Source organism: Bos indicus, chromosome 22 (genome assembly GCF_029378745.1).
Source record: "Bos indicus isolate NIAB-ARS_2022 breed Sahiwal x Tharparkar chromosome 22, NIAB-ARS_B.indTharparkar_mat_pri_1.0, whole genome shotgun sequence".
NCBI lineage: Eukaryota > Metazoa > Chordata > Mammalia > Artiodactyla > Bovidae > Bos > Bos indicus.
In genome coordinates, this window is record NC_091781.1 from 50,193,865 (window position 1) to 50,217,780 (window position 23,916).

At 40.2% G+C, this 23,916-nt stretch overlaps 1 protein-coding gene across 5 annotated transcripts in view; it reads right to left on the bottom strand.

Annotated features, from left to right (window-relative positions):
* The window catches only part of RBM6 (RNA binding motif protein 6), an 89,704-nt gene that overhangs the window by 37,781 nt on the left and 28,007 nt on the right, over window positions 1-23,916 (bottom strand). For 4 of the 5 annotated variants that reach the window (XM_019984628.2, XM_070776685.1, XM_070776686.1 and 1 more), the window contains one exon: window positions 13,386-13,459. The exons of the other annotated variant lie outside the window; for it this stretch is intronic. In XM_019984628.2, the coding sequence (XP_019840187.1) occupies window positions 13,386-13,459 (74 nt within the window). Of the gene's footprint in view, window positions 1-13,385; window positions 13,460-23,916 lie in introns of those variants that run through there. 5 annotated transcript variants of the gene reach the window in all.

The window sequence follows — 23,916 nt, forward strand, 5'->3', positions numbered from 1 at the left end:
CTCAAATAGTAACTTTACAGTGGTGAAAGCTACAAACACCACCTTAGCCAAGTGGTCTGTTTAGTATCTCTAGTAATAGAACAAAATCACGTGCTATCTGATGACATATAGGGAAAGACACACATCACTCCTGGGGCATTTTTGCTGAAAATGCATAACCTGAACTTAATCACAAGAAAACAGACAAATGCAAACTGAGAAAAGTCCTACAAAATAACTGCCAGTACTTTTCTGAAGTGTCAAGGCCATTAGAGCAAAGGAAGACTAAGGAGCTGTCACAGAGAATAAAAGGAGACGTGTGAAGTTGCTCAGTTGTGTCGGAGTCTTTGCAACCCTTTAGACTGTAGCCTGCCAGGGTCCTTGGTCCATGGGATTTTTCAGGCAAGAATACTGGAGTAGGTAGCCAATTCCTCCTCCAGGGGATCTTCCTGACTCAAGGTTTGAACCCATGTCTCCTGTGTCTCCTGCATTGCAGGAGGATTCTTTACCGCTGAGCCATCAGGGAAGCCCCATAAAAGGACATACCACAACTCAATACAACATGTGATCCTGGATTGCATCCTAAGCTAGAAAAATGACATTAGGGGATGACTGGCAAGATCTGAAAAGTTCGTTATATTCAGTTCAGTTCAGTCACTCAGTCGTGTCCAACTCTTTGCGACCCCATGAATTGCAGCACACCAGGCCTCCCTGTCCATCACTAACTCCCGGAGTTCACTCAGACTCACGTCCATCGAGTCAGTGATGCCATCCAGCCATCTCATCCCTTCTCCTCCTGGCCCCAATCCCTCCCAGCATCAGAGTCTTTTCCAATGAATCAACTCTTCGCACGAGGAGGCCAAAGTACTGGAGTTTCAGCTTTAGCATCATTATGCTAACAATGATTTTGATGACTACACTATGAAATGTTGGAGTGAAGAGTATTGGTCTTCTTTCTACTATTTTTGTACCCCCTTTAAAGTCTGCGATTATTCCAAAATGAAAAGTCTTGAAAATAAAACATGCTTAAACAGCCTCCTACTACTAGACTATATGGAGACATGTCCATTTCATTCATTAAAAGGCATATACCATCTAGTCCAGGGTCGTACACATAGAAGTGCTCAGTATTTGCCACCCTAACCAAAGCTAAAATGAGTTGCTTCTGATATATCCAATGTGACTCCAGATAGACCAACAGTTTTCATAGCATGGTATGTCCCATTTACAATAAAATGGTATTAAAATAAAATACATACAGTACATGAATCTTTTGAGTCTCTATAACTACTTCGACATGCTGGCTCCAGGTAGAAGGCTCCGGGAAACCTTTCAAAATACAGTCAAGGGAAAAGTTGATCCAAAGACTTCTAATATTTAATACACTATAACCAAGAGCTATGAAAATCAGCACTCACATTTTAAATTTTCCCTGGAAAAATGACAGTGAAATACAATCTGTTTAAGGAATTCTCAACTTTCTGGTTATTTGAGTAGTAATTGCTGCTTTTTGGTCTAATGCCAACTAGCATACAGTCCCTCTTTGTGTATCAGGCATCCAAATGCCAGCTCTCCTACCATATAACCCTGCAATCCTACTCCTGGGCATATATCTGGAGAAAAACATAATCTGAAAGGATATATGCACCCCAATGTTCATCATAGCCCTGTTTACAATAGGCAATACACAGAAGCAACCTACATGTCCATTGACAGAGGAATGAATAAAGAAGATGTGGTACATACACACATCTGGAATAGTGTGTGTAATGGGATATTTCTCAGCCATTAAAAAGAATGAAATAATGCCATTTGCAGCAACATGGATGGACCACAAGAGTCTCCTACCAAGTGAAGTAAGTTAGAGAAGGAAAGTATCATATGATATCCCTTATATGTGGAATCTAAAAAGAAATGATACAAATGAACTTGCTTACAAAACTGACTCACAGACTTAGAAAAATTAGCTTATGGCTCCCAGAAGGGAAGGGATAGTTAGGGAGTTTGGGAAGGTCATGTACATACTGCTATATTCAAAATGGATAACCAATAAAGACCTACTGTATAGCACATGGAACTTGGTTCAATGTTATGTGCCAATGTGGATGGGAGGGGAGTCTGGGGGAGAATGAATACATGTATGTGTATGGCTGAGTCCCTTCGCTGTTCACCTGAAACTACCACAACATTGTTAATCAGCTGCACCTCAAAACAAAATAAAAAGCTTGGAGTTTGGAAAAAAAAAAAAAATGCCAGCTCTCTCATGGGGGAAAACATTTGTTCTTTTTGTATTGTTTTTAAAGACCTTCAAAAACCTTACAGTGTGCAGGAGTGCAAGATTTGAATCTGGCCCTATTTCCCATCCTCCAAATCTAAACCCCAAGCTCAGTCCTGCCCAGCAGCGAACCCTCTTGGAAGCACAGACAATATATCTTAAGCCCTTATCACCTTACAAAGCAACCACTCAACCCACCAAAACTACATATTACTCTCTCCAACCAAAGAGTACCTCCAACCACCAAGTTAGGGAGTGTGATAGGGAGGTTAAATTCAGTGATGCCTCTTCAAGAGAAAAGTGTAAATCACTCAGTTGTGACTCTTTGCAACCCTATAGACTGCAGCCCGCCAGGCTCTTCTGTTCATGGAATTCTCCAGTTAAGAACAGTGGAGTGGGTTGCCATGCCCTTCTCCAGGGGATCTTCCCGACCCAGGGGATTGAACCTGGGTCTCTGGCATTGTGGACGGATTCTTTACCATCTGAGCCACCAGGGAAACATTCAAAAATCTCTGCATTCAAATTTGGTAAAATGTTAACATTTGAGGAATCTGGGTACAAAGCACACAGGAATTCTTCATATTATTTTTGCAACTTATCTTTAAGTCTGAAATAATTTTATTTCTAATTTAAATGTATCCCTGAATAGGAATCTTAATGATTATGGTTGCATGACTTGGTAAATTTATTAAAAATTACTGAATTATACATTTAAAATGGATGAATTTTATGATACTTAAATTACGAAAATAATAATTTTTTTCCTTCAAAGAAAAAAAAGGACCTCTGTATTCCTCTGGTACTAGAGGTCAAAGACGACAGCCACAGTGTCAATATTGCCAAAAGGAAGCCTCTGAGAAAGATATATATATATACAGGGAGGGCATAGCCTCACCAGTGATTTGGCCTTCTCTACCCCCACACCTCAATTTTGAGCTTTGGTTAACAATTCCAGGAAACGAAGAAAGATCCACATTGGTACCTACAAAGCATCTAGTTAAAGGAATATCACCTTAAAAAAAAAATTTCCAAATGGCCTTTTGGGGTTTTTTTTTTTTTACATGGCTTGCGGGATCTTAGTTCCTGGACCAGGGAACGAACTCGCATCCTCGGCAGTGAAAAATGCCAAGTCCTAACCACTGGACCACCAAGGAATTCCCTTTCCCTTTATTTCTGTGTGGATACTAAAAAAGAAAGCCCACTTGACTGTATTGAGCAACTACTGTGCACAAGCCTAACAGCCACTTCAAATGTGGCTTGTTACCAACTGAATCCATCACCTTTCAGACTTTAAGTTTAAATGTTCTTCTATGGTATGTAGATACCATTAACAAAGAAATTCTTCATACATTTTAAGATCAAAGTTTTAAATCTCTAGCTTTCAGACAAACTGACACACTACTTTTTTTGGGGGGGTGGGTAAGTGAATCTGTATTTTATTTTAGACCTGGATTCATTTCTATCGGGCTGGGAGCCTGAACTAATTTCCAAGCAAATTTTAAAGACTTTTTTAAAAACTTCATACGCCATAAAATTCACTCTTTCATAGGACCTTGTACAATTCAACGAGTTTTAGTATATTCACAAGGTTGGTCAACCATCACCACCATCTAATACTAGAACCCTTTTACCACCTCAAAAAGAGACCCCATTACCCATTAGCAGTCACTCACTCTTCCCTCTTGCTTTCCCCCTCTTTAAGTGCCTGGTAACCAATTATCACTATGCCAAAGCCTTTGACTGTGTGGATCACTATAAACTGTGGAAAATTCTGAAAGAGATGGGAATACTAGACCATCTGACCTGCCTCTTGAGAAACCTATATGCAGGTCAGAGAGCAACAGTTAAAACTGGCCATGGAACAACAGACTGGTTCCAAATAGGAAAAGGAGTACGTCAAGGCTGTATATTGTCACCCTGCTTATTTAACTTATATGCAGAGTACATCATGAGAAACGCTGGGCTGGAAGAAGCACAAGCTGGAATCAAGATTGCCAGGAGAAATATCAATAACCTCAGATATGCAGACAACACAACCCTTATGGCAGAAAGTGAAGAGAAACTAAAAAGCTTCTTGATGAAAGTGAAAGAGAAGAGTGAAAAAGTTGGCTTAAACCTCAACATTCAGAAAACTAACATCATGGCATCCGGTCCCATCACTTCATGGCAAATAGATGGGGAAACAGTGGAAACAGTGTCAGACTTTATTTTTCTGTGCTCCAAAATCACTGCAAATGGTGATCGCAGCCACGAAATTAAAAGACGCTTACTCCTTGGAAGGAAAGTTATGACCAACCTAGACAGCATATTCAAAAGCAGAGACATCACTTTGCCAACAAAGGTCCATCTAGTCAAGGCTATGGTTTTTCCAGTAGTCATGTATGGATGTGAGAGTTGGACTGTGAAGAAAGCTGAGCGCGGAAGAACTGATGCTTTTGAACTGTGGTGTTGGAGAAGACTGTTGAGAGTCCCTTGGACTGCAAGGAGATCCAACCAGTCAATCCTAAAGGAGATCAGTCCTGCGTGTTCACTGGAAGGACTGATGCTGAAGCTGAAACTCCAATACTTTGGCCACCTCATGCGAAGAGTTGACTTATTGGAAAAGACCCTGATGCTGGGAAGGATTGGGGGCAGGAGGAGAAGGGGACGACAGAGGATGAGATGGCTGAATGGCATCACTGACTCGATGGACATGAGTTTGTGTAGGCTCCGGGAGTTGGTGACGGACAGGGAGGCCTGGCATGCTGCGATGATTCATGGTGTTGCAAAGACTCGGACACGACTGAGTGATCGAACTAAACCAATTATCTACTTTCCATGATAACACTTCTTTTTCTTCTTTATATTTTCCTTTGGAAACAGCATTTATACAGACAAAATACAAATTTCATTTGGTCATAGATTCTAGTAAAATAAAATTAGTATACAAAATTAGCACCACTAATGTCACCATATGAGATTAAAGATAATTATTAACTTGGATGTTTATCCATGACTACCAAAGTCACATCAATACTCTTAACAAGAAACGTGTATATATTATATATAATACATATTAAATAGGTACATATTTATGTATCTAGCTCACATACAAATGAGCGAGATGGTAGAATGACAACATCTGAACCCTTAGCCCTGTGGAGAATGAGACACAAAGATGCATAATAACCTCCAAGGTCAACTTGAGTGAAGAAGACACCTAATAAACATTTGATGCCAGCTGCAGCCTAAGTGAGTCAGTCCTATGCAAAACTACCAGCATTGCTAGATTCAGAAATAAGGCTTTCCACTGTGGGATGCTGGGATGGCCATGGTCCTCTGCCCTCACATGCCTGTGCACTTGTCCCTCAGATGCTGTCATGACAGGTGCTACCCAGCTTCTTTTACTTTCAGTCCAGACACCCAAGTTTCACGGAAGAGACACTGGACAACAGCACCGCACGAACTGGCTGTCAATGAACTGGCTGCCACTCAAAGCAATGCTACTTTTTAGGCATCTCTGAGTCCCAGGAGGTGGATTAGCAGCCAAGAGAAAGCCAGGCAACCAAGTACAGTTCAGTGTTATAGAATCACTCTGTACTACTGAATATGTACCAGGTGCTTCACATACATTACATGTTGAAATCTCACAACAGCTCTGAGGTAGGTACTGTGATTATTCCTCCATTTTATGGACAAGGAAAACAAAACAGCTAGGAAGTGATGAAGCTGGAATCTTAAACCTATCTGTGCTCCTAACACTATGCTGTCTGGAGGTTTACAAAGTCATAAACCAAAGCTGTAACCAAGACCACAGACAGTCTGTGCCTCTGTGCAATCCCTGAACTACGTAATTAGAATTATACATATTCTGCTTTTTTTTTTCAGTAACTGTCTTCAATCAAGTTCCAAAATTAGCACTTTGCACAATCTCATTTTTATAAAAAAGTCAAACATCAACTAAAATTACAAGCTGAATGAAATAGGACAACGTCAAAGTACAAGGTTAAAACATACATGCACATTTCCAATTTAGAACAAATCAGGAACTAAATTACTTCAATTCACAGAAATGAACCATGAAATATGTATAACAAAAATAATTATAAACTTCCTCATAGGAGATACATTAGAAATTCCCCTTAAAACTGCCAAATGATAAGTGTTTACTTCTCAAATTCAAGAACACTAAATTGAATCCAATTTAGAGCACCTTTTACAATAATTGAAGAAAGTCTGAGATATGGCAACGCCAGGGGCTAGTTATAAGAGTTTAGGGTTTTAAAGTCACAGGCTAGATTTCCATTGTGGTCTAACTTTACTTCATGCTCCACGGAAGGTACGTTTCTTGCCCTTTCTCTCGAGAGAACTGGTGATCTGAACATTGAGGCAGTAGAAACTCTTAGAGAGACCTGGAAGCAATATGCTGAAAATCAGTCCCAGTCAACAGGCTAAATAAGAAGCATTGCTGATGTAAAAACAATCCCCTGGGCACTGCCCCCAAATCCTTTTTTAACCATATATGCCATGAAGCCAAGACTGGAGTTGCTGCAACTTCAGGACTTTCTTGTTCCAGTCAGATGAGAAGCTGTCGTGTTAATAACAAATAAACACTCAATGTTCACGCATGCCAGGCTCAGTTCTAACCACCTTACAGGCATTAACTCATTCAATCCCTAGAAGGATGAGAGGACACTAAGACACAGAGATGTTGTGTTAGGCCACTTGCCCAAGTTACACAGTAGAAGGTGACAAGAGCTGGGAAACAACCCCAAGCAGTCTGCCTCCGTGTATTTACCCACTGAGCAGGTCAGATGGAGAAGAGTCCATGTATTTAACTACTACGATATATTGCTTGGTGCCCAGCCAAGACTCAAATTACTGGACAGATAACCAAACTGCATAATCAGATCACCAATCCTTAAAATCATTTTTGATTTTCCTGAATACCCCAACTCTTCAAAGAGGGAGAATCTGCAATAATTGTCAATTTACAAAAGAATGACATGACTCAAGCCACAAGTTATACAGCTGAGTTCTGGCCAGAATGCCACATTCTTTTCAGTGAAATAGTTTTAGCATGAGGGTTTAGGCAACATCACAGCCTTGCAGGAATTTATAAAGACTCTTATTTTTTTGTTACCTGGAAAGCACACAATTTAAGTATTAAAATGTTTCATACAATATTGCTACCAACCTAAAGAAGATTTTAAAAAAAACTGGGTTTTTGCTCATTTTTTCCATCATGGTCTCAGAACAGTCTTCCCATCCCCCAAAACTAAGCTTTTCCCATTCATCTCATTTCAGGGAACAGATTCCACTTAAGATTTGGCTTCCTTCACATACCTTCAGAAATACCCTGGCTATTCTGGTATCTACAAAAGCTCAAACTCTCTTAAGTTTGTTGACACAAAAAAACACTCATAAAACTTCATGTATTCTACAGCCTTCATCCCACGTATGAGCATAAGCCAGCGTCTTAAGGAATTTTCATGTTAGATGATAACAGCATTCTTTTCCTTGCACTTTATAAAATCAGGCTGATACTGTCATGTAGCCAAGTCATCTCTGGCTAAAGAAGGCCACTGATGCTAGGAAAGTTGAGTAAAAACTCCAGAAATAACTTCTCCCAGAGCCCTGTAAGGGCATTTTAGTGACTGGTTGGTTGAACAGAAATAGTCAACAAACATCAACCTGCAAATTTGAGAGAATAAAATGCTGCAGACCAAATGACAACGGTTTGAGAGCGCAAGTATAACTGGGCAACCACTGACACAGATATTCTACCACAACGCTTCTTACTCACCTCCCCAGGTCCCAGTGCAATGGCACACACAGGAGGTAACAGTAACCCTCAATCCCCAGGGACCTGGACAATAAAGAAAGCCAAGGGCATATGATACTGCTAGAAATACCTTTCCCGGGGGGGATGGTATAAAATGCTCTGCTCCTCAGTGTTTGCTGGCTTTCCAGTTCTCCTACACAGAGATGGTAGGAGTTGACAGAACTCTGCGGGAAGTTATTTTCTAGACAGATGGCTGTTGGCTAAGAGCTGCCCTGATAAGTCCCCTTGGCCACCATGCTCAGTATTGCTGCAGAGCATCCTGTTAGTTTGACGTTTCCATTAAGGCACTGGGAAAGAGCTGGAGCGGCCTCAGTCATCATCCTGAACCTCTTTACGTACACATACCCAACAACACCTGAGAAAGCAAGCTAGCAGAAGGCTTCTTTATCCCCTTCCCCCAGACCTGTAAGTATCAGTCTATGAAAAATAAGACACTTCACACTGAGTCAGATAGCAAAGAGTTATAAAAAATTCAATCCAAATCATCTCATAGAAACCTCCTCAGAAACACACATACAGACTACTCAGAGGTGCCCTGAAGATAGTGACTCAGAATCCATACTGATTTGGTCTATAAACAAAACTTGGAAGGAAGGAGAAGAGATGAATAGACATCTTTCACAAACACTTCCTCCTAACCCTAAGGACTTCTTCCCCCACATTCTTATGGCTCTCATAAGATTTTGAACTGCTATGTCACTGGGAGCTTAATCCACATCTATTACCTTAAAGAATATCCATATATGAAATTTTTTTCCCAAAATATGGTTGGAAATTATTTGACATGAAGAAGAGGAAGAGGAGGATGAGACGACAGTCTAGTTGCAAATGCTTACTAGATACCAGACACTATGGTTAAGTATTCTGTATACATTATTCACCAAGAGTCACTACTCAAATGCCAAGTTATTCTTCAAGTTTCCCTAACCACTTCATCTAAAACTGCCCTCATATGCATTCTCTTAATACCCTGCTTCAGTATCTTTATAGCATTTAGCACTATCATATATTATTTTAAATTTGTCTACTTGTGCATGCTCTGACTTCTATAACTAAAACAGAAGTTACATGTGTCTTGTTTACTGCAGCGTTTCCAGCATCCAGAAAGGTACTTGCTACACAGCAGGCACTCATGAACTCAAGATTTCACTGAATCTGCTCCAGAGTCCCCTGAGGTACAAGTAACAGAGGGAACTGAAGCCAAGGGAGATTAAGCAATTTGCCAGAGACAACCCAGCTAGGAAGTAACATTATCTGACCACAGAAGCTACACTCTTCTTTTTCTTATCGAAATGATTTGTACACATCTGAATCATGGTGAAATGAAAATGAAAGTCACTCAGTCATGTCTGACTCTTTGCAACCCCATGGACTATACAGTCCATGGGATTCTCTAGGCCAGAATACTGGAGTAGGTAGCCTTTCCCATCTCCAGGGGATATTCCCAACCCAGGGATCAAGCCCAGGTCTCCCACATTGCAAGCGGATTCTTTACCAACTGAGCTATCAGGGAAGCCCTGAGTTGTGGTAAAGGTTATTTAAAAAAAGATACTGATTGTATCATGAAGTCTAAGCAGTTCAGTGAGAAGACTCTACTACATGGCAGTATTAGCAGGGTGACCTCTGCCCATGACTAGGGGAGAATAAAAATCTAGGAAATGGGATCATCTGGATAAGAACATCAGTTCAGTTCATTTCAGTTCGGTCGCTCAGTCGTGTCCGACTCTTTGCAACCCCATGAATCACAGCACACCAGGCCTCCTTGTCCATCACCAACTCCCGGAGTTCACTCAAACTCATGTCCATTGAGTCGGTGATGCCATCCAGCCATCTCATCCTCTGTCGTCCCCTTCTCCTCCTGCCCCCACTCCCTCCCAGCATCAGGCTCTTTTCCAGTGAGTCAACTCTTCGCATCAGATGGCCAAAGTATTGGAGTTTCAGCTTCAACATCACTCCTTCCAATGATCACCCAGGACTGATCTCCTTGCAGTCCAAGGGACTCTCAACAGTCTTCTCCAACACCACAGTTCAAAAGCATCAGTTCTTTGGTGCTCAGCTTTCTTCACAGTCCAACTCTTACATCCATACATGACTACTGGAAAAACCATAGCCTTGACTAGACGGACCTTTGTCGGCAAAGTAATATCTCTGCTTTTCAATATGTTATCTAGGTTGGTCATAACTTTCCTGCTAAGGAGTAAGCGTCTTTTAATTTCCTGGCTGCAATCACCATCTGCAGTGATTTTGGAGCCCCCAAAAACAAAGTCTGACACTGTTTCCACTGTTTCCCTATCTATTTCCCATGAAGTGATGGGACCAGATGCCATAATCTTAGTTTTCTGAATGTTGAGCTTTAAGCCAACTTTTTCACTCTCCACTTTCACTTTCATCAAGAGGCTTTTGAGTTCCTCTTCACTTTCTGCCATAAGCGTGGTGTCATCGGCGTATCTGAGGTTATTGATATTTCTCCTGGCAATCTTGATTCCAGCTTGTGCTTCTTCCAGCCCAGCGTTTCTCATGATGTACTCTGCATATAAGTTAAATAAGCAGGGTGACAATATACAGCCTTGACGTACTCCTTTTCCTATTTGGAACCAGTCTGTTGTTCCATGGTCAGTTTTAACTGCTGCTTCCTGACCTGCATGTAGGTTTCTCAAGAGGCAGGTCAGATGGTCTAGTATTCCCATCTCTTTCAGAATTTTTCCACAGTTTATAGTGATCCACACAGTCAAAGGCTTTGGCATAATGAATAAAGCAGAAATAGATGTTTTTCTGGAACTCTCTTGCTTTTTCGATGCTCGTCCAAGGTAAGGAGCAGCAGCTGTGCTTTGCTGGAGCAGCCATGAAGAGATACCCCATGTCCAAGGTAAGAGAAACCCTAGTAAGACGGTAGGTGTTGTGAGAGGCATCAGAGGGCAGACGCACAAACCATAATCACAGGATAAGAACATAGCAATGTCTTATTAAGAAATAACTCTAGTGAACACTGAAAATGTTACCAGGCAGAAATTTGGAGTTTGTCTGAGAGGACACTCTGCTGCTGCTGCTGCTGCTGCGTCGCTTCAGTCGTGTCCGACTCTGTGTGACCCCATAGACAGCAGCCAACCAGGCTTCCCGTCCCTGGGATTCTCCAGGCAAGAACACTGGAGTGGGTTGCCATTTCCTTCTCCAATGCATGAAAGTGAAAAGTGAAAGTGAAGTCGCTCAGTCGTGTCCGACTCTAGCAACCCTATGAACTGCAGCCCACCAGGCTCCTCCGTCCATGGGATTCTCCAGGCAAAAGTACTGCAGTGGGGTGCCATTGCCTCTATGCAATTCATAAATACTATATAATCTCGGTCATCTTTCTTAGTCTGAGATTATAAGCTCTTAGAAGACAGAGCCTATCTCTTACTTATTCTCCTGCACAGAGTAATGTATGGTACCCTAAGCGTGAGGATGGCTACCCATCAAAACAATCTATTTCATTTAAAAAATTCTGGCCTTGCTCTTGTTTTATTCTGGTGTACCATTCACTGGGCAAGGGTCATTAATGCAGGATCTAGGAGTCCTAACAGTGTTCAAAGAATGTGTAAGAAGGGTGGGGGGAGAGATGTCTATAGGCCTCACCCACTTGACACAGCTTATGTAAATGAACATTTTTCCAGATGTGGCTCTAACAGAAATCCAGCATAAGGATAATCCTTATTTTTAAAGAAGCCTACCCTAGTTTTACATGACATCACTCTTTAGGAGGCTGGATACTTTAGATAGATAGGATTTTGGGTAGGGATAGAGGGAAGAGGCAGTTAAGACACAATATTGTTATTTTTTCAGATTAATCAGCTATGATAAAAAGCAACACCCCTCTAAGAGAAACACACAGTTGGGAGAATGGCACAAAAGAAATGGCAACTGCTATGGCTTGCCAGTTCTGTTTCTACCACTCACAGTATTTAGCACAGTGGTAAAGGATTTAAAAGTTACTCACTGATAGAAACAAAATACTTATGGGTTCTCAAATTAGCACAGATTGTTAGAATGGAATCAACCGTAAGTATACAGACTAGAACTTTTATTCTTCTCTCCAAATATTGGCAGGTAGCATTTTCTGGCACATAATTAGCATCTGTTAAATGACTAGCTCAATGATGGACACTGAACAAATCAAACAAGAACTCTGTCAAGGGGATACAGCCTTAATCCACTTATTGTCTAAGGATCTAGAAGTATTTACATCACTAACAACAGGAACAGATACATCAGGTTTCTTCTAATTACTTCTTGATCCCAAAAGATTTAGTTATGTCATCCTCATTGACATAAGGGGAGAATATGGTCAAAGAAGGGAAAAAGTGAAGTGTAATGAGCCATGCTGAATGGAACAAAGCTGATGAGAGGGCATTAGGCTATGAAAGAGGAAGAGTTCTCATGCAATACTAGTATGCCCTGGCAGAGCCTTCTTTTAAGATTCTGGGTACATCGCAATCACAGTGTTAAGCACAGGCAGTGGGTATGTAAAAATCAAATTATATCACTAAGCTTCTTTCTCCCACTTCACAGATGGAGGAACTAAGACATCACAATGAAAACAACTTTCCCAAGGAAATATGACGACAAGAAGAATTCTACCCATTTCATATTCCCCCCCCAAAACTATCAAGCAGGGTTCAGTTAAAGACCCAGATGATAGTCCTATGTGGCAAGCTAAATACATCTAGGTGTTTCAAACATAAGGTAAGTACAGATTTCAATTCACCAGCTCAAACTATAATGCAGCTAGGAACTCGAGTACGGAACTCCAATTTGTAAAGAACAATGATGAATGCAGAAGACCCCTACAATCAACCGGTCTCTTCTCCCCAGCGGCCCTCTTGCAAAAGTAGCACATGCAGGCAGGACCTGACTGCCACAGGACTTGCCATTGGTAGTTTTCACCCGAGGTCTGGGTACAAGTACTGACCTAAAATTCCTGTGCCAGGAAGTTCCTTGAGATCACAGACAGGCAAGGATCGTTTTTTTGCATCTGGATCCCAAGCTCAGTCACACTCTGAAGGGAAGAACTCCAGACCTGTCATTTTTTTCCACCTACTGTCTTTGGAAAATGATCCAATGACAACTGAATGCGTTTCTAAAATACACTCTGTGCCCATTAAATTTACTAGAGAAACTTCCTCAGCCTCTTTTAAAGTTTCTCTTGGTTGGAATGTGGAATGCTCTAAGTATAGATTTCTGGTACCTTTCCAAAGTTTGATCATTTGAAGCCCTCCCTCCCAACTCATGAAAAATATATCCTTTCAGCATCATTTGACCGAAGTATAAAGCAACCTGGTTGGCCTCCATGCATCCGATGGCATCTTCCAAGAGTGAAAACTCCACGCAGACATAGCCATAGTCGTAACCTGGGGACAGCATTTAAATACAGACGGGAGTGGTGTTAGTGCCTTGAAAACACAAAAGACACACTTAAATCCCCTGTTTCCGAACCCCTTAAACACAAGCCCTCCCAATGGCCCCTCCCTCCCAAGCAGAAAAAAGTACTGCTACCCCAAACAGAAAAAAAGTACTGAAGGAAAAGTCTGGATGTTTCTGGATTTAGAGAGTCATTCCAAAATGGCCTTTTCTATTAACCAAGAAGATCCTCTGCCCTCTTTAGCACTGATGATCTGGTGAGGGTATCCCAGAATTGGGTAATCCCACAGAAAGTTCAAAGGGGGACCCGAAACATTGTAACCACAGGCTGAGTCTTCTGGAAAAACAAAGTCAATAAGAATAGGAAAGTATCTGGAAAAAAAAACAATGTATCCCAAAACAGGAAGGAGAAGCAATTATCCAAAAGCTATGCTAATAGTCACCACTTTTCAAGCAGAAACCACCTTCAAAGACTGAAGTGCTGACAGACTGAGGCAACTATTCTGTTTGGACACCACAGGAAGCTTCTGGTTGGCAGGGGACAGACCATATCAGGTCGTCTTTTTTTTTTTTTCCTTGTTTCAACTCAAGTCATAAACCAGCTAAAATCTTTATGAAAGGAAGAAGGTGTAAAAGCATAAATAAGTACAAACAGCTGGGTCCAAAATTGTGCTTATGCACAAAGCTCAGGTAGGCTGGGGAGAGACAGGAGTTGTTAGTAATCAATACATGTTAAAGAATCAAACATACCATCAGACTACAAGACTCTTCACCTTTTTCCTGAAAACAGTCATCGTGGACACTCATGACCCATGAAACAGGAAGTCATGGGATTTACAAATCGATACACTCTAATACTAACCCATCCTATAATTTCCTTGATACTGCCACCATATGACTACAATACGCCTGTTAATGCAATGCTCCTCAAATTGTTTCCATACTTCCTCCACTGCCTCACAGGATAAAGAAGCTCATCTTTAGGAGTGACACTGTGCAGATGGAACAGCAAGAAAAAGACGTGATATGTTCAGAGGAGAAATAAAACTCAGGGAAAGAGAAACCACGTGAAACCTAGGTCAATTCTGAGCACAAAGTATATATAATAATAGGAAACTGGTATCATTGGATCAAGGTAATAAAGGCCACACACACACACACACACACACACAAAGCCAATAAAACTAGGGCAATAGAAAATAGAACTTAAAAACAGGCCAAATTTGGTGAAATGGGTTGGATTCCTTGTCACAAGAAATGAATAGCCTGAAATGTTTTATTATGACAGCAAAGCTGTGACTTTAGGTTTGTTAAATATTTCAAGTTCATTACAAAATGTTACAATGGTGCAATTTGATTCTTGCTTTGCATTTTGGGAAATAACCAGGAAGAAAAGAAAGCTACTAGAAATCTCAGCACCACCATCCATGGACAGAGACTTTCTACCTGTATTTTACAGCTTTGACCAACACAAACTAGAACTCCTAAAATCTCTATTTAAACTTACCACAACAAAATCAGTTTCCTCTGATTAGTAACTATTTGAATAAATGAAACTAAGTTAAAAAGAAACAGTATATGCATTTGTCTATATCCTATTCTAACAGCAGAAATTGTTTTGTTATGTAATTCCTCTCAAGTGGACTTTCTTAAATTCAGTGACCATCTCACACATAAAACACTCTGCTTTTTATAAAGGGCTCTGAATGTTCTTGGGAAACACTGCAGAATAGAAGCAACTAAGGTGCGTTTTCTCATGAAGTTATCTACTGTAAACATTCAAATGCATGTCCACAATCAGAAAGGGGCAGCCGTGGAACAAGCATTCTCTCAAGTGTGTTGATTACCTCAACAGAACATTATCAAAAGAGTATCCACGTGTGTGGAAAGCAAACCCTCTTCATAGCTACGAAAATGAAAAACACAGAGAACGGACACCAAATTGGTCTAGTCCTGAGTCTCCTTTCTGTTCTTAAAAAAGTAACTACAGTGGCCCAGAGGAGCACACAGAATCTGTGTATAGAAAAAGAAAGAGTTCATGACAACATTCACAGTTTGCTCAAGGACAGACTTTGATAATAATGTCACTGGAAGGAAAAGATAGTCTAGAGGAGACATAAGGGATATCTAATAGCACCTCTATACAATCCTGAGATACTCCATGTTGACAATGTACTTTACATATAGTATTAAATTCACAAGTCCAACACTCAAATTCCTCTGCCTGAAACTTCGGCTGTTAGACAAAAACAGAAATTTAGTTTAGGGAATTTCCTGGTAGTCCAGTGGTTAAGATTCAGCACTCTTACTGCTAGGATCTGGGTTCAATCCCAGGTCAGAGAACCAAGATTCTGTAAGCAGTGTAGTACAGTCAAAAGAGAAAGAAGAAAAAATATTTAATACTTAAAATTTTAAAAATAAACAAATAAAAACTTAAAAGTACCCAATCTTGATCCAAGTCACTTTGTGTGTCCAAGACTCATAGTTGTACTAGAGGATTTTCATAAACTGCCAAAACCTGTGATGATACCAAGTAATACACACTCAGCCCTTCTTGGTACAAAGCTGTATTCTAAACATTTTACATATATAGTTAATCCTCACAAGACTATCATATAACATAAAGATTATTAACTTCATTTTACCCATCAAGGGGAAGCAGTCAAAGAAAGAATAAGTAATTTGCTCAAAATCATCTCAATGGTAAGCAGCAATACAAAGTTTCAAACCCTGGCAGTCCAGACTGAAACGAGTGCTATTAATCACTGCACTGTATTAAGTTAACCTGACTTCTAAACTCTACGGAGCCCAATTACAGAAAGGATCCCACAAGTCTGAGCACAGATAAGACTATGCCTATGGTTAAGAAATACTAAAATTTGAGCACAACAGATATTCTGAAATGTCTATGGCAGAACCATTATTGTAAGTGGGCCCGAGTGTGCAAGTTACAAGGCATTCACTCTCTTGAATTGAATATAATGGCTATCAAAATTCTTTTGAAAAGACAAAAAACCCAAAAGTCCTGTTGTGAATGATGATTATAAAAATTACAATGTAAGATACTTGATCTAGTATGTTGAAATATAGTATTTTAAGAACTTTAAAAATGAAACCAATTGTATATTATAAACTGTGTACAGAAAAAAGGACTGGAATTAAATACAATGAAGTTGCATCTAACTCAGAGGTTAGAGACCAAAGTCTGCATAGGAGATGAAAACCAAGCTCTGCTGATATACTCGAACACCTGAAGGTGAAGAACATACCATCTCTCAATATAGGTTAAGTCCAGCACTGACAGTTTTTCCTCCAGCGTAGTAAGAGATCACTTTTCTTTTGGCTGCCACCAGATGAAGAGGTTGGCTTGCGTGTAAGGGCCATAATGTATGAAAAGCATATCACTTTAAATGACAGAATCACAGCCAGAACAGTGAATGCTCACACTCAGAGGAAACTGGAGAGACCACTTGAAGCCACAGCCAGGTCACACCCCCACCTCTCATGCTCACTCCATGAGAGGGAAGATGGGGTCCGTGTGGGGCAAGGGAGAGGGGTTGAGCAAGCACAGGTGAATATACACAAATTTGAAAATAATGTAATGTGACACAACTGTACATGAAAATGTTTGCAGTGGTTGTATTGTTATATTGAGATAATTGGGATTTTTTTTTTCTTTAGTTTACAAATGTAATTTTACAATTCACAGAAAAGTTCTAGTAGACAAAGATGACGCTCTACTTGGAGACCTAACTGTTCTGAAGACCACCAACCAATCTTACATTCAGAATTGCTAGGAACCATCTGGAATCATCAAGATGGTAAACTCAGTGTTAACAACCCCACAGACAGATTCTGACTTAGAAAGAGTAATAAAGTCTCTATCATCTTTTCCTCCTCAGTCACATGCTGGGAAGAAATTTGGTGGGCTGGTGGGTTTTTGTGGCTTATTTAGATGACTATTAAAAAGCATATCTTACTCCATTTTCTAACCTAAATGTATATATTTCTCATAGAAATGTAAATGCTTCTTAGATTTTTTTTCAATGCTGAGACGGATGAGAACAAAGCAAAGGAAAGAAATCTATAAAGGTAACATTAAATTTTCAGTTCTTTCCATCTTCATTAACCATGTGATTGCCTGTTACCCCAAAAAGTATCTGTGATAAAAGCTAACAGGTGCTTAGGGGAAAGCGAGATACAGAAAACAAAGCCCTGATAAGTAATATCCAAACCCAGAATTAATTCTTTAGTCTCTGCCCCTAGAAAAGTTGACTCAGTGATGCTAGCAAACATAGCTCTTGACCATTCAAGACAACTCTTAGTCTAAACCAAGCCCAACTTTCCTAATACTTATACACCAAGATTTTGAATTATGCAAATGAGATAAGCAGCCCTATATTCAAACTGATCTAGAAAAACCCAACTAAACATTAACAAGTCCAGTTGAATTGCCCATTAGGAGAGTACTGGTTGACAAGGAAGCAGCCCAGAATGTACATAACAACTATGAAATGTAAAAGAGAATCAAGATTTTAAAGAACATAGGCAGAGGGGGAAAGAAATTTTTAAAATGTTATCTGGTATCTTTGAGGAAAAGAAAACACAGGGATTTCCCCCTGTAAACAAGGAGTATTCTTTCTGTGGAAATGAAGCATTATGAATATAAAAAGCAACATGAAAAATCTTAATAGAAATTGAAGAGGACTTAGTTTTATCGGTCTGTCTTTCCTAATTCCACTCTACTGGGAATACAGGTATTTAGAAGAAAAGTAAAATATTATCAGGTTAGAGATGTTACTAAGCCAAACAAAACTGATCCAGATGTCTGAACTCCCATCAAAGCAAGTAATGTGACAGAGAAGGCTTACATGAACGTTTCCAACAGGTACTTTGCTCTCCGTTAAAATCTCAGATTTATTTGAGTATGTACCTGCAGCTTTCATTAGGAAAATATCTAATGTATATGTCAAACTACAATCTGGGAAGAATGAAACTGGCCCACATGAAATCCATCACTTTGACATCTTAAAGCACTTTCAATTCTCTCCCCTTCAACCATGCATATAAGGAGTGTTGGTTTATAATAAAACACATAAAACAAGGGAGATATGCACTGATGATCACTTGCTAAATTTTTGAAAACTGCATATGGTTCAGTATTTTATCTAGCTTTCCATATACACCAACTGGTTATTTTTGATATATAGATTTTTTTTTTTGGTTTGTATCTTCAAGTAGTTTTCAAAATCCAAAATCAATCTTAGGGTCACTTCATCCTGATGATGGTTCTGCGGGCCCAGCTTGACAGTTCTTAGAAAATTATCACCTTTATTCAACTCACTTCAATTCCACTGACATTAACAATACTATGTGAGTACAAAGGAGGGGCGTGCCCTGGCCCTCAGAGAGCTGAGTCTAATGGAGGAGTTATGACAAGTAGATAAGCATAGATCATCTCAAAATGCTACCTAAGTCAAAAAAGGGAACATCTATTCTTTTTTTTTTAAACTATAATTGACAAACAACATTATGTTACTTTTGGGATACAACATGATGATCTGATGTATGCATATACTGCAAAAAGATTTCAGTAAGTTTAGTCAACATTCATCAACACACATAGTTACAATTTTTTTTTTTCTTGTAATGGGAACTTTAAAAATCAACTCTTATATTGTAAAGTAATTAGCCTCCAATTAAAATAAATAAATTAAAAAAAAGATCAACTCTTAAGCAACATTCAAATACACAATAAGGTACAGTTAACTATAGTCACAACCCTGTATGTTAGATCCCCAGGAATTTCTTTTTATCTGGCAATAACTACTCTTTATAGAGCCAATGATCTAGTTCAAATTTTGTTCACTTCAAAACAAACAAACAAACCTACAGAGTAACCATCACGAATAGGAATAAGATCTGCTCATGCCACTACCACTGCCACCACCCCCCTCCCCAAGCTTAGGACACTCTAACCTACCCCCGCTCCAAGCTAAGGACACTCTAACCTGGCAGGAATGGCAAAAGGATCACCCGAGTGAAGCAGCATCAATGCTGAAGCAAACTGCCCATGCAGAGATGATTCCAGACTAAGTGCGGAGGGTCTTTTCACCTGGCAGGCAATGGCACTCATCAACCCCATTACTTGTAATGAGTATCATCCCCGAAGCACACACAAGAAAGTAATTTCTACAGTTCTGTACATAAGCAGGAAACTATAGCTAATTCACCATTCGCTCTCAGGCAAGACATTTTTCTGGGCCTGGGTTATCTCATATGCCAGGTACCAACGATGGTTAACTCTTTTCTAGGGTGGTTTCAGGGGTGCATGAGATAATGCATGTTAGTACTCCTGTGCTTCTATTACAAAGCATTATTAGGGACTTACCTGGTAGCTCAGCTGGTAAAGAATCCGCCTGCAATGCAGGAGACCCCGGTTCAATCCCTGGGTTGGGAAGATCCCCTGAAGAAGGGATAAGCTACCCACTCCAGTTTTCTTGGGCTTCCCTGGTGGCTCAGACAGTAACAAATCCGTCTGCAATGCATGAGACCTGGGTTCGATCCCTGGTTGGGAAGATGCCCTGTGGAAGGAACAGCTACCCACTCCAGTATTCTGCCCTGGAGAATTCCATGGACAGAGGAGCCTGGCAGTCCATGGGGTCGCAAACAGTAGGGCACGACTGAGCAACTTTCACTACTCACTATTAGGGACTAAAGATGAGACAGTTGTCCCTGTTGGTGCTCAGTCACTAAGCTGTGTCCAACTCTTTGCAACTCCATGGACTGCAGCACGTCAGGCTTCCCTGTCCTTCACTATCTCCCAAAGTTTGCTCAAATTCATGTCCACTGAGTCGGTGATATTACCTAACCATCCCATCCTCTTGCCACCCTCTTCTCCTTTTGCCTTCAATCTTTCCCAGCATCAGGGTCTTTTCCAATGAGTTGGCTCTTCCCATCAGGTGGCCAAAATACTGACGCTTCAGCAACAGTCCTTCCAATGAACATTCAGGGTTGATTTCAGCTGCCTCTGTGTTGCTGCTAAAATTTTAAAGGGGTGAATTTCCTCACTGACATCCAGTGTATACTAAAAACATATCTGATTTTCCCACAGGTACAAAGGTATTTTTATTTTGACTGGGAAGGAAAAATATGGCCCCCACTGCCTTGGTACTAGTACAAAAAGGACAATTCACCAATGTCCCAAGGGGCTCTGGGAACATTCCACAAAGATAATGTCTTCCTAGCTGGAAGCTGTTCAGGATGACAGCAGATCACACTAGCCCAGCCACTCACCTATTCCAAAGTGAACTAGTTATCTACAGAAGTTATTAGACAACTGGCATGCTATGACACTTATGCTGACCAGAACACGAGCCTAGGTCATCTCTGACCTATAATAGAGAACTAATGCCCAACTAAAGGCAGCAGGTACCAGCCAGAGGTAGCTGTAGAATTTCCATCTGTGGTATCATAGAAAGATACTGGTCTTTGTTCCAGTTTCCTAACACAGAGCTCCTAAAACTCTGGGAATTTCCTGAGTGTAAGAGTGATGAGTCTTTTGTCTTAATGAGATGACTCTTGGTGGGCTCCTAGATAGCTTCAGGATGGCAACCGGTCAATAGAAAACCAAGACTTCATTAGAAGCATGGAACTTTCAGCCTCATTCCCTAACTTCCAGGGAATGGAAAAGGGAGTGGTAATTGGGTCAATCACCAATGGCAAATGAGTTAATCAATAATGTCTACATAATGGAACTGCCTAAAAACCTCTAAATCATAAGATTTGGAAAGCTTCCAGGTTGGTGAATGTATCTAAATTATAGGAGGGTGGTACACCCCAACTTCATGGGACAGAGGCTCTTACTCTTGGAACCCTTCCAGACCAAAGTATCTATCTATCTCTTCACCTGCTCCTTTATAATAAACTGATTATTAATCTGAGTCCTGTGAGCCATTCTAGTCAATTATCAAACCTGAAGAGGGTGTTGGATTATGGGAACCTCCAACAGAAGTATGGGTAACCTGTGATTGGTATCTGAAGGCACAGCTGTGGGACTGAGGCCTTAAACCTGGAGTCTGATGTCAACTCTGGGTAGTTAGTGTTGGAACTGGATTGAGTTATAGTTATCCACTTAGTGCCAGAACTGATTGATGTTAGGGCTTCCCTGGTAGCTCAGTTGGTAAAGAATCCACCTGCAATGCAGAAGACCCTGGTTCGATTCCTGGGTCAGGAAGATACGCTGCAGAAGCAATAGTCTACCCACGCCAGTCTTCCTGGGCTTCCCTTGTGGATCAGCTGGTAAAGAATCTGCCTGCAATGCAGCAGACGTGGGTTTGATCTCTAGGTTGGGAAGATCTCTTGGAGAAGGGAAAGGTTACCCACTCCAGTATTCTGGCCTGGAGAATTCCACAGGCTGTATAGTCCATGGGGTCGCAAAGAGTCGGACACAACTGAACGCCTTTCACATAGGAGGAGGAAATAAAATCTCTCATCATCTCTCTGCCTGTATGACACAGAGGCATACACTGATTTCTGCTGACATCATTCCAGAACACGTTAAGACCTCCATTTCTCAATTCACATGAGGTTTGTCCCCTATGTCAAGTTCAACTGCAAATACCACTGTAATCAGCTAACTTACTGGCAGCACTTGTCCTCCATGCACCCGTTACAAAATATGAGACTACTCTTAGTTAAGGTTTACCAAAGCTTTTCATCAGGTTTGCTTGTACACTGTCAAACATATTTATTGTCTGATAAACCAGGTGAGCATGTTCTAGGACTTGATATTGATCTGAAAGCTAAAATGAAAATTTTTAATTTTCTAACAAATATAGAAGTACTTATACAAACGGAACAGAAAACTTGACTCCCTCAACATAACACCACTGCATAGTTTTAGAAATTAAAGTCAAGTCCGTCAGAATTTCTGATAAAAATTTCTTGAGAGGATCTACTCATTCAGAATATTACTTCCAGAGTTAGCACTAATACTTTCAGGTTGAAGAAACACATCACAAACTGAACTAACACTTTCAGGCTGAAGAAACACATCACAAATATTATTTAACCTCCAATTCACACATAACCTCACACATTGCTGCCAGGAATTTTTGTAGCTTGAAGTGTGAGATAAGATAACATTAAGACTATTGTAAAGTAATTAGCCTCCAATTACAATAAATAAATTTATATTTTTTTAAAAAAGATAACAGGACTAATGTTTTTTTCTTTGATTTGGAGAAAAGCAATCGCAGGAAATAATGTGACATAAATTCAATTGCAAGGTTATCAGGAAAAACCTAATGAAGCTTAAGCTTCACTCATTAAGCAATGATTTTCCTACCCTGTCACCATCACTCAGGTACATTTCATTCATTTTTTAAAATGTTATCTAAACAAGGTCCTAAAGGTCCTACTGAATAGCACAGGGGACTATATTCAATATATGATAAACCATAATGGAAAAGAATATTAAAAAAAGAATGGGGGTATTCTTTCTGCCCCCTTCTGATGCCTATGTCAGAAGCTTTCTCTATCTCCTTTATACTTTAATAAAACTTTATTACACAAAAAAAAAAAAAAAAAAAAAGAATGGCTATGTATATAACTTTACACATTTGTCACTTTGCTGGAAAGCAGGTTGGCACAACATTGTAAATCCATTATTACTTCAATTAAAATAAATTTTTAAAAAATGAGGGCAGGAGGAGAAGGGGGCAACAGAGGATGAGATGGCTGGATGGCACCAATGACTCAACGGACATTCGATTGAGCAAACTCTGGGAGGTAGTGAAAGACAGGGAAGCCTGCTGTGCTGCAGTCCATGGGGAGGCAAAGAGTCAGACACAACCTAGCGACTGAACAACAACAAAGTACTCCAGATCATTTTAAAACTCCCTGAAGGCACAGCAGCCCTTTCTTAGTAAGAAATAGAGACATTTTTCCCATACCAAAATTGGAACAACCAAGGCCTCCAAGGTCTCCAAACTTAAAGGCCTCCAAAGGTCTCCTGTACAGAAAACAGCTCCTCTCTGGGAATTTACAAATTCTTACAACTCAACTACATTTTTAGAGGTTGAAAATATTCTTTTTTAAAAAATATGCATTGGAATGGAGGTATAACGAGACTTCCAGAGAACACACAAAAAAGTCAGGTCTATTTGTACACATTTTTCTCTATTTCTTGTCTGATCATTTCCTATAATACTCATGAAAAGTTGATTAATTTCATTTCTCTGACACTCAGAGGATGTCACTTTATTTGATCTCTCTGACCAGTCATTACCGTCAAGCATTCACCGAGCTGAATAAGGATGTTCTCTTACATAACCATAGCCACAGTAGTACCAACTTCAGTGAATTTAACACTGATTCACCACTAATACAATCAATATACAAAACAGTTCCATCATGCCCGTCAATTCACTCAAGCTTCCATCTT